The sequence below is a fragment of the Stenella coeruleoalba genome (assembly GCF_951394435.1).
Source record: "Stenella coeruleoalba genome assembly, chromosome: 3".
Lineage (NCBI taxonomy): Eukaryota > Metazoa > Chordata > Mammalia > Artiodactyla > Delphinidae > Stenella > Stenella coeruleoalba.
The window spans coordinates 25,914,807-25,928,522 of NC_137148.1; the positions used below are offsets into that span (position 1 = coordinate 25,914,807).

Below are 13,716 nucleotides of genomic sequence, written 5' to 3' on the forward strand. Positions count from 1 at the left end.
ATGAGAATGCGTCTACCTAGATTAGGTGCAAAGCTGCTGATGTGGGAGGAGAGTTTTATAGCAGTACAGAACTAGAAATAATTTTTTAAAAAACATACACACATCAGGTGCAAAATTGGTAATGCTGAAGGGGAAGTTGTAAATCCATGTTGAAATCTGCTAAATATTTTAAATAGCAACTAAAATCTAAAAGGATAGATATTTACCAATGTGAAAAGTAGAAACTCAGGACAGATAACCTGAGGTGAAATCCTTACGGAAATATAAGGAAAAGTAGACGTGACTACAAAGTCCTGCAGAGCCCACGGGGCAAGGGCTGCATCCCTCACACCCAGTCAGGCAAAAAAAGACACTCCAGAAATATTTGTGGAATGACTTTCTGAAGCAGATAAATAATGTGGCCACTTGCTCGCAGACTGCCATGAATTTACTAATGTTAATGAATTGGCTCTTTTGGTTTGTCTGCTTTGCTACATGTTTATGTTGGGGATTTACGGAACTATGTCACTGAGGGCTAGGAAGTAATCTTTATCTCGTTGGCTGAGATAAATAGGACATGATATAAATGAGAAATGAGAGTGGGTAAGCTAAGGTTAGCAGGAATTCTGCCAGCACTGGGACTGGAACCGTGACAATGGTTCATTATTCGGGAAAAACTGGAGTTTGTGTTTCGGGGAATGAATCTGGACAGTCATTAATGAACTGACAGACTTTATAAACTGTTTCTTAGAGACCCAATTCTCTCGGTTTATATTGCTTGATTATTTATATGGTTATTGGGGGGAGGGGCAATTTGCTAGGGAATTTGTGTTAAGAATACAGCTAGGGTACTTCCCTGGTGGCACAATGGGTAAGAGTCCACCTGCCAATGCAGGGGACACGGGTTCAAGCCCTGGTCCGGGGAAGATCCGACATGCCGCGGAGCAACTAAGCCCATGCGCCACAACTACTGAGCGTGCGCTCTGGAGCCCGTGAGCCACAACTACTGAGCCTACGCTCTAGAGCCCGTGCTCCACAACAAGAGGAGCCACCGCAGTGAGAAGCCCGCACACCACAACGAAGACCCAATGCAGCCAAAAAAAATAAAATAAAATTTAAAAGAATACAGCTGGTTAAACGAGTATTTCTCAAGGCTGTAACACTCAATTTTAAGAAATATAAAAATACCTTCCTCTTTTCTTACACTGAGAATAACTATATAGCTTCATTACCATGTCTCCTGTATATTCCTACTAAGACACCTTTGTATAATCTTAAGTTTTGAAAATTTGTATTAACAACACAGTATTTTCTAAACTTTCCAAATACAAAGTTATATTAAGATGCTATATCAATTGATGTTTTTTCCAAACTACACTTCCCTCCTGGGAATTTTGATATACTCTCCCACCCTCTGGCTCTCTGTCAGCCATACCTAAAGAATTACTTCTCCAAAAATCAATCTGCTAGATAACTGATTTGCAAAATTGATTCAGGATTCTCAAAGCTTTACTACAGCAATGATATAAACAATGAAAAGGCTTTCCCGTAAGTGCAGCCTTCCTAACTTGAATTATGCCCTGCCCCAGCCCTAACTACAGTCAGGATAAAACCTTCAAGTGGCTCTAGGAGAGCTCATATCAACTATTTGGCTACTAGAGGTAGAGGCAGGGATAGGAAAGAAACAAAAATTTGAGAAAACTCTTAAAATATCAATAAACTGGTTGTTCCGTGATTTGACTTCTGGTAAACTGGCCTGCACTGAATAATCCTTGGTTTAAACTATAAGCTTAACTTTGGATAAATTTGTATAAAGCAACTGAGACAGCTGTCTTCAAAGCAGGTCAACTGAGGAACTAGAGAAAAACTGAAATGACTGATAAACTTTCAGTTACATAGTATAATAAACTGATACAAACAAAAAGCAAATGAGAAGGAGAGGACCATGTAATACTATATAAAAGCTGCTCATTCTACAGGAGTTCAAGCAAGATGCAAATAATAATAATCAGATGACTTTTTACCTATCAAGTGACTAGTAATATCCACTGCTGGCAGATGTATAGAAAAAGGGTACTGTTAAAAATGTTGGTTAGAACTACCAACTATGTCCTTTCTAGAGAAAACTTGGCCAACCCTTTCCAAATTTAAAATGTGCGTACTGTCTTAACAAATAATTTCACTTCTAGAACCCTACCTTGTAGAAACACTCACACAAATGCAAAAGGATAGATACACAAGACTATTCCTGAAGTATTTATATGTAATGGAGGAAAGATAGAGACCTCCAAAATACTCATGACTAGAGGAACTGCCAAAAAAGTTAACGTCCATTCATACTATGGAATGGCATGCAGGTGTTAAAGACTGAGGCAATGTATTTATATAGAGGATGTCCGAAACAGTTGAGTAAAAGGTCAAGCTGTGTAACATATTTAGTGTTATCCCACTTAAAGAAAAAAGCATAATTCTCTCTGTACAGGTTAAAACAAATACAAATCAAACCATTTATAGCACCTATTCATTTTCACGTCTAGAAGGGGGTGTTCACTTTTTTACTTCATACACTTTTGTATTGTTTGTGCACACGCACACACACACACACACATACACACACACAGAGTCGACATAATTAAGGGCGAGGTAACACTTCAATTCTGTGAAGAAAGAATGGTCTTTTCAAAAAATGGTGCTGGGTCAACTGGATGTCATACTGAAAATAATGAGTATTGACCCATATCTCATACCATTTGTAAAAACAAATTTGAGACAGATTATAGACCTAAATTTGTAGAAAATATAGAAGAGTATCTTGATGACCTTGGGGTAGGCAAAGTTTTCACAAATAAGATACAAAAGACTCCAAGCAAAAAGGGTAAATATGTAAATTGCACTACATTAAAATAAAGAATTTCTGTTCACCAAAAATCACCATTAAGATGTTGAAAAAGCAATCACAGAGAAGGTACTGGCAATATATATATCTGACAAACGATTCACATAGAGTATATATAAAAAATAACTACAAGTAAATGAGAAAAAGGCAGATATAACCCAACAGAAAAATGAGATAAAGACTTGAACGGGCACTTCAAAAGACAACATCCAAATGGTCAATATATGAAATGGTGCTCCATTTCATTAGTCATTAGGGAAATGAAAATTAAGACCATAATGTTATACCTCTGAATACTCATCAGAATGGCTAACTTGAAAAAGAAAGAAAAATGCCAAGTGTTGGTGCAAATGTGGAATAACTTGAACTCTCATACATATTGCAGGTGGGACGGTAAAATGGTACAATCACTTTGGAAAACTGTTTGGAAGTATCTACAAAGCTTAATATAAACACATCCAGAATTTCCACTCCTAGGTATATATCCACTATAGAAAAGCATAAATATATGCTCACCAAAAAGCACGTATAAGTGTTTGGTGAACACGTGTATGCTATCTAAAAGAGTCAAAAACTGAAAGCATGCAAATGTCCATTAATCACAGACAGGTTAAATACATTTTAATTTAGTCATACCATATAATACTATACAGCAATGAGAATGAGCCAACTACAGTTAACTGTAACAATAGGTATTTCAAAAACATAATACAGGGCTTCCCTGGTGGCACAGTGGCCTGCTGATGCAGGGGACACGGGTTTGTGCCCCGGTCCGGGAAGATCTCACATGCCGCGGAGCGGCTGGGCCAATGAGCCATGGCTGCTGAGCCTGCGTGCCCGGAGCCTGTGCTCCGCAACGGGAGAGGCCACAACAGTGAGAGGCCCGCGTACCGCAAAAACAAAAACAAAAAAACAAAAAAAAAACATAATACAGAAGAAAACAGAAACAAAAAAGAATATACAATTCTAGTTTTTATAATTCAAAAACAGGTAAAACTAATACATGGTATTTTCAAGCCAGAATAGAGGCTACCTTGACGGGCTGGGTAGTGACTGGAAAGGGGCTCTTGGATGCTGGTAATCTTGAGCTGGGTGTTGAGTACAGTCATATTCACTTTGTGAAAATTCATTGAGTCTTACATGTATGATACGTGCACTTTTCAGTACTTGTGTTCTACTTCAATCAAAGGTTTACTTTTTAAAAATGAGAGACAATACCAAATAATGTTTGAAAAACACACTCTTATTAGTAACGAAATACATGAATATTTTACTAAGACACTATTATGACCAATTAAATAAAGTCAGTAAACAAGTATCTACTGAGCCCCTGCTGTGCACCACTTAGTAGTATGTCAGTAGTGATACAACACAGACTGTTTACTCCTTAGCCTCATAGAGCTATAGTTGGAACGGACGGAGGGAGGGAGGGAGGAAGGAAGGAAAGTCCAAAACGTGAAGAAGACTAATAATGCATTTTCCATGGCAGCATAAACTGATGATTCTTTTGACAAGAAATTTGGTACTACATATCATGATCTTTAAAAATATCTGCCTGCTTGATGAATTATTAAAAATTAGGATGCAAAACATTTATCAGTATGATGACCACTATGCAAAAAAGTTATGAACAGAAAAAAATGAAAATATACATCAAAATGTATTTTCCTTTTGAACTCATCATTTTCTAAAGATTTTCAGTGAAGTCATATTGTGAAAAACGAATCAACCATAATTTGCCATCAAATACCAAAATGCATTTTATACATTAGGCATTTTTCTATATCCTTCAGCGTTTTGTTTTAAAACAAATAAATTTATTTGTGTGTTTATTTTTGGCTGCGTTGGGTCTTCATTGCTGCGCATGGGCTTTCTCTAGTTGCAGCGAGCTACTAGAGAAAGGGGCTACTCTTCATTGCAGCGCGCTGGCTTCTCACTGCGGTGGTTTCTCTTGTTGCGGAGCACAGCTTGCGGGCTCCAGAGCGCAGGCAGATTCTTAACCACTGCGCCACCAGGGAAGCCCAAAACTTATTATTAAATTAAATTAAAACTTATTATTATTGAAAACAGCTCATTTATAGTCATGCACTAATTGGGAGAATCTTCACTGTGTAGGCAAAGTCATAAATATTTTTACCAATTGTATGACTTTTATACTAACAGCTGTGTTCTGAAATCAGTTAACTCCATATTACATTCATTGGTACAGAAAAGTTACTGGTGTTCATAGTGACTTTTGTCTTTTGAAATGAATATTCTATTTTAAATTTGAACTGTTCTGCCTAATTAAAAACAGTCTACAATATTGTGTGCTCCTTCATGTATATGTAAATGTATTCATTAATGTATATTACGAACATATGTATAATATTGATGCGTATATAACTGGTTGAAAATATAAGTGTTAGGGCCTCCCTGGTGGCGCAGTGGTTGACAGTCCGCCTGCCGATGCAGGGGACGCGGGTTCGTGCCCTGGTCCGGGAAGATCCCACATGCCGCAGAGCGGCTGGGCCCGTGAGCCATGGCCGCTGAGCCTGCCCGTCTGGATCCTGTGCTCCGCAACGGGAGAGGCCACAACAGTGAGAGGCCCACATACAGCAAAGAAAAAAAAAAAAAAAAACAAAAGTGTTAAATATGTTTCCTTTCAGAATCAAGCTTCCATGTATTTCCTTATTGGTCTCAGATAGCACGTTTTTTTTTGTTTTTTTCTGGTGGGGGGGTACGCGGGCCTCTCACTGCTGTGGCCTCTCCCATTGTGGAGCACAGGCTCCAGATGGGCAGGCTCAGCGGCCATGGCTCACGGGCCCAGCCGCTCTGCAGCATGTGGGATCTTCCCGGACCGGGGCACGAACCCACGTCCCCTGCATCGGCAGGCGGACTCTCAACCACTGCGTCACCAGGGAAGCCCTCCGATAGCAGTTTTTAAAGAGTTTCTACTAAGAGCGACAAAATATAACAAACTACAAATGTTTGGAGATGATCTGAGAACTGATAATTCTAGTTGAAGTAAGGACAGCTTTTGAAATTCTGCTGTAACTATTGAGTAAACAATTGTAAGATATATTTCATGTGGTAATGACATTAACTCTCTCCATAGTGTTAGTACTGGTAAAATATAACATAAAGGCTTTGTATAATAGAAGAAACCTAAAGTTTCTTGCAGTAAACTTGGATAAAGTAGCTATGGGTTAATGAACTTTAAATATTTAATGGCCTAAGTATAGAAAGGCAAAAAATATTTGGAAAATGACATCTTAGAAAAAATATTGTAACTTGTAGTGACCCTAAGAAGTTTGCTCTCAAAATCCCATTGATACGTTTTACTATTTAGGATATCAGCTATTTGATGTCTCCCTTAATTTCTACAAAAGTTCTGGTTACAATACATTGAATAGATAACATTTTTCCTGTTTTGGTAGATATAAATCTGAAAATAAATTTACATGGGAATGAAACTGAGCTAATGTTTTTCCTTTGTTTTTGGTAGGATTTACCTAACCAGTTTCATCAAGATTCTCATACTTTACATGAAGTTCTGAGGTGAGTTTCAGTGAAGTTTTCTAAAACTCCAAATTAAATGGCAGGTGTTTTAAATTTCAACCTTGCTTGCTATCTTTTGTTATTTTAGGAAGTATGTGCAGATTGGTCGATGTCCTCTAATATTTATAATCTCTGACAGTCTCAGTGGAGATAATAATCAAAGGTTACTGTTTCCCAAAGAAATTCAGGAAGAGAGTGTTATATCACATAGAATAGAAATAGAATGAAATTTCTGCTTAAAATTTTATATACATACTGTTTTTTTTTTTTTTTTTTTTTGCAGTACACGGGCCTCTCACTACTGTGGCCTCTCCCATTGCGGAGCACAGGCTCCGGACACACAGGCTCAGCAGCCATGGCTCACAGGCCCAGCTGCTCCGCGGCATGTGGGATCCTCCCAGACCGGGGCACGAACCCATATCCCCTGCATCGGCAGGCGGACTCTCAACCACTGCGCCACCAGGGAAGCCCCCATACTGTATTTTTTAATTAATCACATAACCACTATCTTCCTTTATAAAACTTTGACAGTTTCAACCCTGTGGCACCAACAATTATGATGAAGTTTCTTAATCGAATAGTGACAGAAGAAGCTAATAAGGTAAGACTTTTAAGAACTGATTAATTTGAATCTTACATTGTAATTATAGAAAGCCAACCTTAAGTAGTATTATATAAACTTGAGAAGTTAGAGACACAAACTATTTGTTTTTAAAATTAAAAAAAATTTAATTACACTCATAAAGCATGTCGTTTTAGAAAATGTAGGAAATACTGATTTTAAAAATCCTTAACCTTTTTCTACTTTTAAACTTAATTTTCTTTTTCACACTGAGGAAAATTTCCCTTTGCTTGGCTTAGTATTCTAAATTGTATCTGTTATCAAGAAACTGTTTTCTGGTATCTAGGTCCATTAGTCAGCAACATTCCAACTCTTTTGTCCTGCTGTCACTTTTTAAAGATTTAATATTTTTTTTATTTTGATAAAAAACATCATAAAATTTACCATATTAACCATTTTTTTCAGCTTTACTGAGATATAACTGACATATAACATCATGTAAGTTTAAGGGGTATGACACATTGATTTGATAAACTTATGTAATGAAAAATGATTACCACCATAGTGTTATCTAACACTTCCATCATGTCATGTAATTACCATTTCTTTTTTGTGGTGAGAACATTTAAGATTTTTTTCTCTTAGCAACTTTCAAATATGTAATACAGTATTATTAGCTGTATAATGTATTTGAAATACCTTAACCATTTTTAACCATCCAGTTCAATAGTGTTAAGTATACTAACATTGTTCTGAAATAGTTGTTACTTTTTTGTTTTATTTGGTTGTGCCGGGTCTTAGTTGCGGCATGCATGTGGGATCTAGTTCCCTGACCAGGGATCGAACCCGGGCCCCTTGCATTGCGAGCACAGAGTCTTATCCACTGCGCCACCAGGGAAGTCCCTGAAATAGCTGTTACTTTAATTAATTAATTAATTAATTAATGCTGCATTGGGGCTTCATTGCTGCAGGGGGCCTTTTTTAATTGCGGCTAGCAGGGGCTACTCTTTGTTGCGGTGCATGGGCCTCTCATTGTGGTGGCCTCTCCCGTTGCAGAGCATGGGCTCCAGGCTCACGGGCTTCAGTAGTTGTGACACACGGGCTCAGTAGTTGTGGCTCGTGGGCTCTAGAGCACAGGCTCAGTAGTTGTGGCACATGGGCTTAGTTGCTCCGCAGCATGTGGGATCTTCCCAGACCAGGGATCGAACCCGTGTCCCCTGCATTGGCAGGCGGATTCTTAACCACTGCGCCACCAGGGAAGTCCCGGGTTTTTTTTAATAAGTATATTTTCAAAAGGAAGTCTAATGAAAAAGTAAATCCTGTTTAAAAATAAGTCAATAGACCTTTCCCTTCTTGACAACCTAAGTGTTATCCCTATACAGTTACAAGAAACATTTTGTGAGAGTTGAAATCCCACGAAGTAAGTATCTGACATAAGATTCTTCTTTAAGATGATTTTTTAAATGTCCACTTTCAAAAAAAAAAAAAGTCCACTTTCTCTTAGAGATTTGTTTGGTCATAAAATGCCTACAGGCAGACAGATACAGAAAGGAAAGGCTTTTCAACAAACTAACACAATTTTCTAATAAGTTTACTGTTAAACCTCCATTATAAAATCATAGATGCATTCACTTGAAAAGAAGAAAAGGACCTCAGGACTTCCCTGGTGGTCCAGCGGTTAAGAATCTGCCTTCCAATGCAGGGAATGTGGGTTCAATTCCTGGTCGGGGAACTAAGATCCTACATGCCTCAGGGCAACTAAGCCTGTGCGCCACAACTACTGAGCCCTCACGTTCTACAGCCCATGTGCCACAACTAGAGAGAAGCCCGTGTGCCACAACAAAGAGCCGGCAGGCTGAACTAAGACCCGATGCAGCCAAACAAATAAATAAAAATAAATAAATATTTAAAAAATACAAAGGACCTCTCAATGAAATAAAACCAGATGTCCAAAAGAGAAAATCTTTTGAATGCATTTTCCAAACAAAATGAACATTAAGAATACTAAAAATATGATTAACACCATGCTAAAATAAAAATAAGCCATTGTGACTGAGTGGACTGAGGAAAGGGTAGCATGGACAAAATCTGGAGGAAAAGCTAAACTAGAATGAAAAGACAAGAAACAAAAGCCACAAAGGACAAATCAGAGAGCCAGAAGGCAAGTAAGGAGAGTGCAGCAGGCAGACCAGGACAAGAGCCCAGGTACCACATTAGGGAGGAGACTCAACTGAAGCATGTCCACTGTTTTTGGTCTTCTGCAGGCTGGCTCTGGCATCAGCAGCTGCAGCGGGGTGGGGACAAGGTAAGAGGCAGGTGGGGCACCAAAGGAAAGCCAGGCTGTGAACGGCTCAGAATCTGACAGGCTCAAGGGATGGTTCTGAGGCATGAGGGAGGCAAGGGTCCTGCCCCCAGGAGGACAAGGGGCACGAGGAGGAGTGCACGAGCATGAGGCTGAACTTCTGAAACTGCTGATATGTAAACGTGGGCAGAAAGCTTACATGCTGAAAAGCTCCCCAGCTGAAATTATAAACCACAGTTTTGTCGCAGCAGCCATTTTTTTTTCTCCCGTATCACTGAGTGGCCCAAACATCAGAGAAGAAAAGGCAAATGGTTGAAATGACATTTCCATGCAAGGTGGTGGTTAGCACAAGGGGCTGAGGTCACTAGAGCTGAGACAGAAGTCAGAGGACAGGACTTAAGAAAGCAAGGAAAGATGGCTGCACACAAGGAGAAAAAAGAAGAGTCAAGCAGAAGCAAAGGGAATAAGGGAACGAGAGGGTGGAAGTATAGATGGATATCACCAGAAAGTGAGATACGGGAATGAGATTCCAGGGATGAATTCATTTAGGATGGTGAAGACTTTACAAACAAAAAGGCGTCCAAACATTTCATTAAAAACCCAACCATTTTAAAAAACACTAAATACAATGCCATAGCTCACAGCTAGCCTCTTGACAAAAGTTTTAAAATAGTTAAAATATTGCTTTAAAAACATAAAAGTCATATATTTACTTATATATTTTTAATTTCATGAGACAATAAATTATTTTTTTACTGTAAAATGAATAAAAGTATATGTCAAAAAAGAGAAAAAAAAACCTATAATATTAATCTTACTACAACTATTACTGCAGTAATTTTTAGCATAATTATAATCATATTGCTTATAAAATTTTGTAATTGTTTTCTAATTAACTATATGCATTTTTTAAGCCACATGCATTTTTCCATATTAATTTTAATACTTGCATGATATTTTATCAAGTAGACTCTCAAAATTTATAAATCAATTTTCTCATTGCTCATCTAACTTGGGGCTACCGTAAATTATGCAGGGGTACAAATCAACATGTATAATTTTACATTTTCATGCCTGACCTGAGAAGTAGATATTAAGTGTCTGAGGTGGGAAAGTTGTCCCTGAAGACTGAAAGGAGAATGGCAGGCTTATTTTCAGATGCACTATCTCACCAGGTCACTGACAAGTCAAAAGATTTACCTGGAAGAAATCTTACAAAACGTGGCATGAAATGAAATCTTGGGCAGCAGGGAGGACTGTCTTCAAACAAAGGACCTAAAGCAAACAAGTGAAAAGGAAAGAAAAAATAAATAAAACCACCTTAGGAAATAAACATTGCAACTTAACTCCTGAGATTTATGATAAATACAAAAAAATACCACCAGAAGTAGGGATATAAGAAAACCGCCCCTTTCTCCTCAATAGCTAAATCAATCATGTGGTAACTGCCACAAACATTCCATGAAGACTGTAGGGAAGAGACCACTCAAAAAGGAGAATGAATGCCCCAAGGTTATATACGGTATATGGTATATATGGTAAAACTAGTTTTAGAAATTCAAAGATACAAAGATTTTTGTTATAAATGAACGATTGGATGATATAATATGCTTGTGTCTTCATTCCGTTCCATTTTAACCAATACAACTGGGGAAAAAAAAGAGAGAAATACTATTAAAAACTTGGTTTGAAGAGCCATTCATCAATATACTATTTTAAAAATAAATAAATGTCTGCTGGAATAGAGGCACTTCCGAAAGAGGGAACTATTATCCAAGAACGAAGTATCAAGTTTTGAACTGCTGTAGCTCACAGTGTATGTGTGTGTTTCGAAGGTTAACTAAAGCTCTGTTTTAATAAACTGTCATCTTGGAAGAAGTTTATTACAGTAAAGTTCAATAGATTTAAAATATTAACTAATGAGATTTCCCCAATGCAGATAAACCAAGGTAGTCACTCAACATAACTGATACCATCTTCTGAGGTACCAGTTAGGTAACAATTAATGGTAATCTTCCGTAATGGACACTGTCCAACTGTATTAAAATGAGACATAACAACTTATTCATGTCAAATGATAACACGCACTTCTATGAATAATAAACTTTTCCCTGGGTATTTCAAAAGTACGAGGAATTTCAACTATGTCCCCCCACTTTTATAAGAGTTTTCACACATACCACAACGTTCTTCGACAAGCACTGCACTTTTCTTTAAATCCTATTATTTACCTTTAAGATTCCAGTCATACAATTCCAAAATATCTCTGAATAGGAATAATGAAAAGAGTTCAAGTCCTTTCACACAAAAATTCTGAAAAATAAACCAAAATCAAATCACTGTAGTACTGCAAACATGTATTAACAAGGTTCAGCTTGTTCTAGTCAAGTGTTTTCAAAAGTGTCTATTGCAACTGTACTAAAACAAGGTAATTTCCTAGTTTGGTCACCGTCCTATAATAGCTCATTGGCTTGAAACATTAATGAAGTAGGCAATAGTGTCATTAGGATTCCTAAGAAAATGTGAACTTGGCCCTTCTCAATGTACAAATAAAATGATGTGCAATTTAAAAATCAGAGTCTCCTTTACGTCGTATTTTTCTAACCCAATTATAAAATATATCAGAATCTCCTAGGGACTTTCTGTTAATTCAAATCACACACTGGGCAGCCAGGTCTGATAGGTTTGTCCCCAGCACCTCCCCCGCTCCACCCCTGCTCACCTCCACCCCTCAAATACACCCACAATCACTATTATTACAAAGTTACCATAAACAAAGATCTCTGTGCCAAAAAAGTTCCAATTCTTAATGAAGGCAAATACAGGACTAAGACAAACTACAGAACCTTGTACCAAAATTTCTGCTGTAAACAAGCTTAACAGATGATATATTTGCAAGTGAGACTTGTCTCATAATTCTTCCTCCTACTTGTTTTGCTCGGGGTTCATAAATCACCCTGCGTGAGATCATGCCAGAAGTCATAAACTTTTACAATAGCAAATGAAGGCTTATGACCTTAAAAATCAAAAGGAAGCAAAAAAGCCCTTCCAAGCTGAAGAATGAAGGGGTGGCCCTTTCTCTTCAATTCTCTTTGAAAGACAGGTGGAATTAACAAGACTTGCCCAGAATGAAATAGGTGCAAACTAAGCATGCGTGTCATGCTCATCAATCCCCCTGGGTGCTCCGCTGCCCTCGACAGAGCTGCACCGTTAAACGAGGTTTGCAAGAGGAGCCAGGGGCTCAGGAAATCGACCCCGACTCCAACACAATGTTAAGTGCACAAGCTTGTTTGCTGTCTAGTTGTTATTTCTTAGTGTGATTTGTTGACAGCACTAAATTCAAGATCAGGCAATGAATCATTCTGAGATTCACATTTATCTTGCTTTGGAATTTTAAACCTCTTGCATATATTTAGATAAATCTGCTGCTGAGCATACGTAGTGAAAAATATGTAAATATATGGGAAGAAAAATGTGTAAATATATGAGAAGGAAAATGAACCAAGCATTGATCTTGTCACTGGAGGTAATGAATAAGATTATTCCAACAGCTATCAGATTCAGTTTCACTTTTCTAATTTCCTCTCTGATAATGACCAGTAACCAAAAGCTGTCCCCTGTCCAAAACAAACTAGAAACAGATGTAAAGTTACTATCAGTAGCTGCAACAGGAGGAGAAATGGGTTCAAAAATAGGTCAATAAGTTGGAAAACGACCTGAATTTTAACCTCATTCCTAAAGCGACATCTGACTACATCTGACTGGTCCTTTCAACAGTGAACACAATACTTTAAGGGTATACTTATGGCAAAAAGCCAGACCTGGCCAAGTTCAATGCTTTAAAGACATGTGTGGAATAAACAAAAGAGCAAGCTGCATCAAGCTGTTAAATAATCTTTTCCCTTACCTCAGGCATCATCTCCTCAATGAAATGAATCGTGTAGTCTATGTTGAATCTAATTACTTTACACAGTGGAATCTGCAATAATAAGGAGGAAAAGTTCAGTTTCAAAATACCTTCCTGCGCTCACCCTGTACATGTGTTTGCTACCTAACCCAGAAGGCCATGAACCAAATGAGAAAGCTTCACCTTAATCTAAGCTGCACATGAAACTTGACCACAACTGCTGAATTTTAATAACAAGAACCCAGCTGGCCCAGTCTCTACAGGAAACCTGCATAATGTTGGTGCTCAATTAACTGTATTAGCAGCAGCAACACAAACATGACAAGAACTCATTAAAACCAAATATATTGCCTCTAAAGAATTAATAAAACCACAATTAAATACTTCTTTTTCTCAGGTTCTAAAAATCTTTCAGGCTCTTCAGGCAGAGCAGGGATAGCAGGCTGACAATGCATCAGCTATAGATTCATAAGTCATCGTAGTAGACACAACTCATGCTGCCTCTCAGGCTCTGGAGCAAAAGCAATCAT

At 37.9% G+C, this 13,716-nt stretch overlaps 1 protein-coding gene across 5 annotated transcripts in view; it reads right to left on the minus strand.

Annotated features, from left to right (window-relative positions):
• Positions 1-13,716, minus strand: part of DROSHA (drosha ribonuclease III) — a 130,231-nt gene that overhangs the window by 75,440 nt on the left and 41,075 nt on the right. For all 5 annotated transcript variants that reach the window (XM_079916365.1, XM_079916366.1, XM_079916367.1 and 2 more), the window contains 3 exons: positions 13,187-13,258; positions 11,511-11,592; positions 10,480-10,554 (listed from right to left, as the gene is read on the minus strand). In XM_079916365.1, coding sequence (XP_079772491.1) covers positions 10,480-10,554; positions 11,511-11,592; positions 13,187-13,258 — 229 coding nt within the window. The remainder of the gene's footprint in view (positions 1-10,479; positions 10,555-11,510; positions 11,593-13,186; positions 13,259-13,716) is intronic.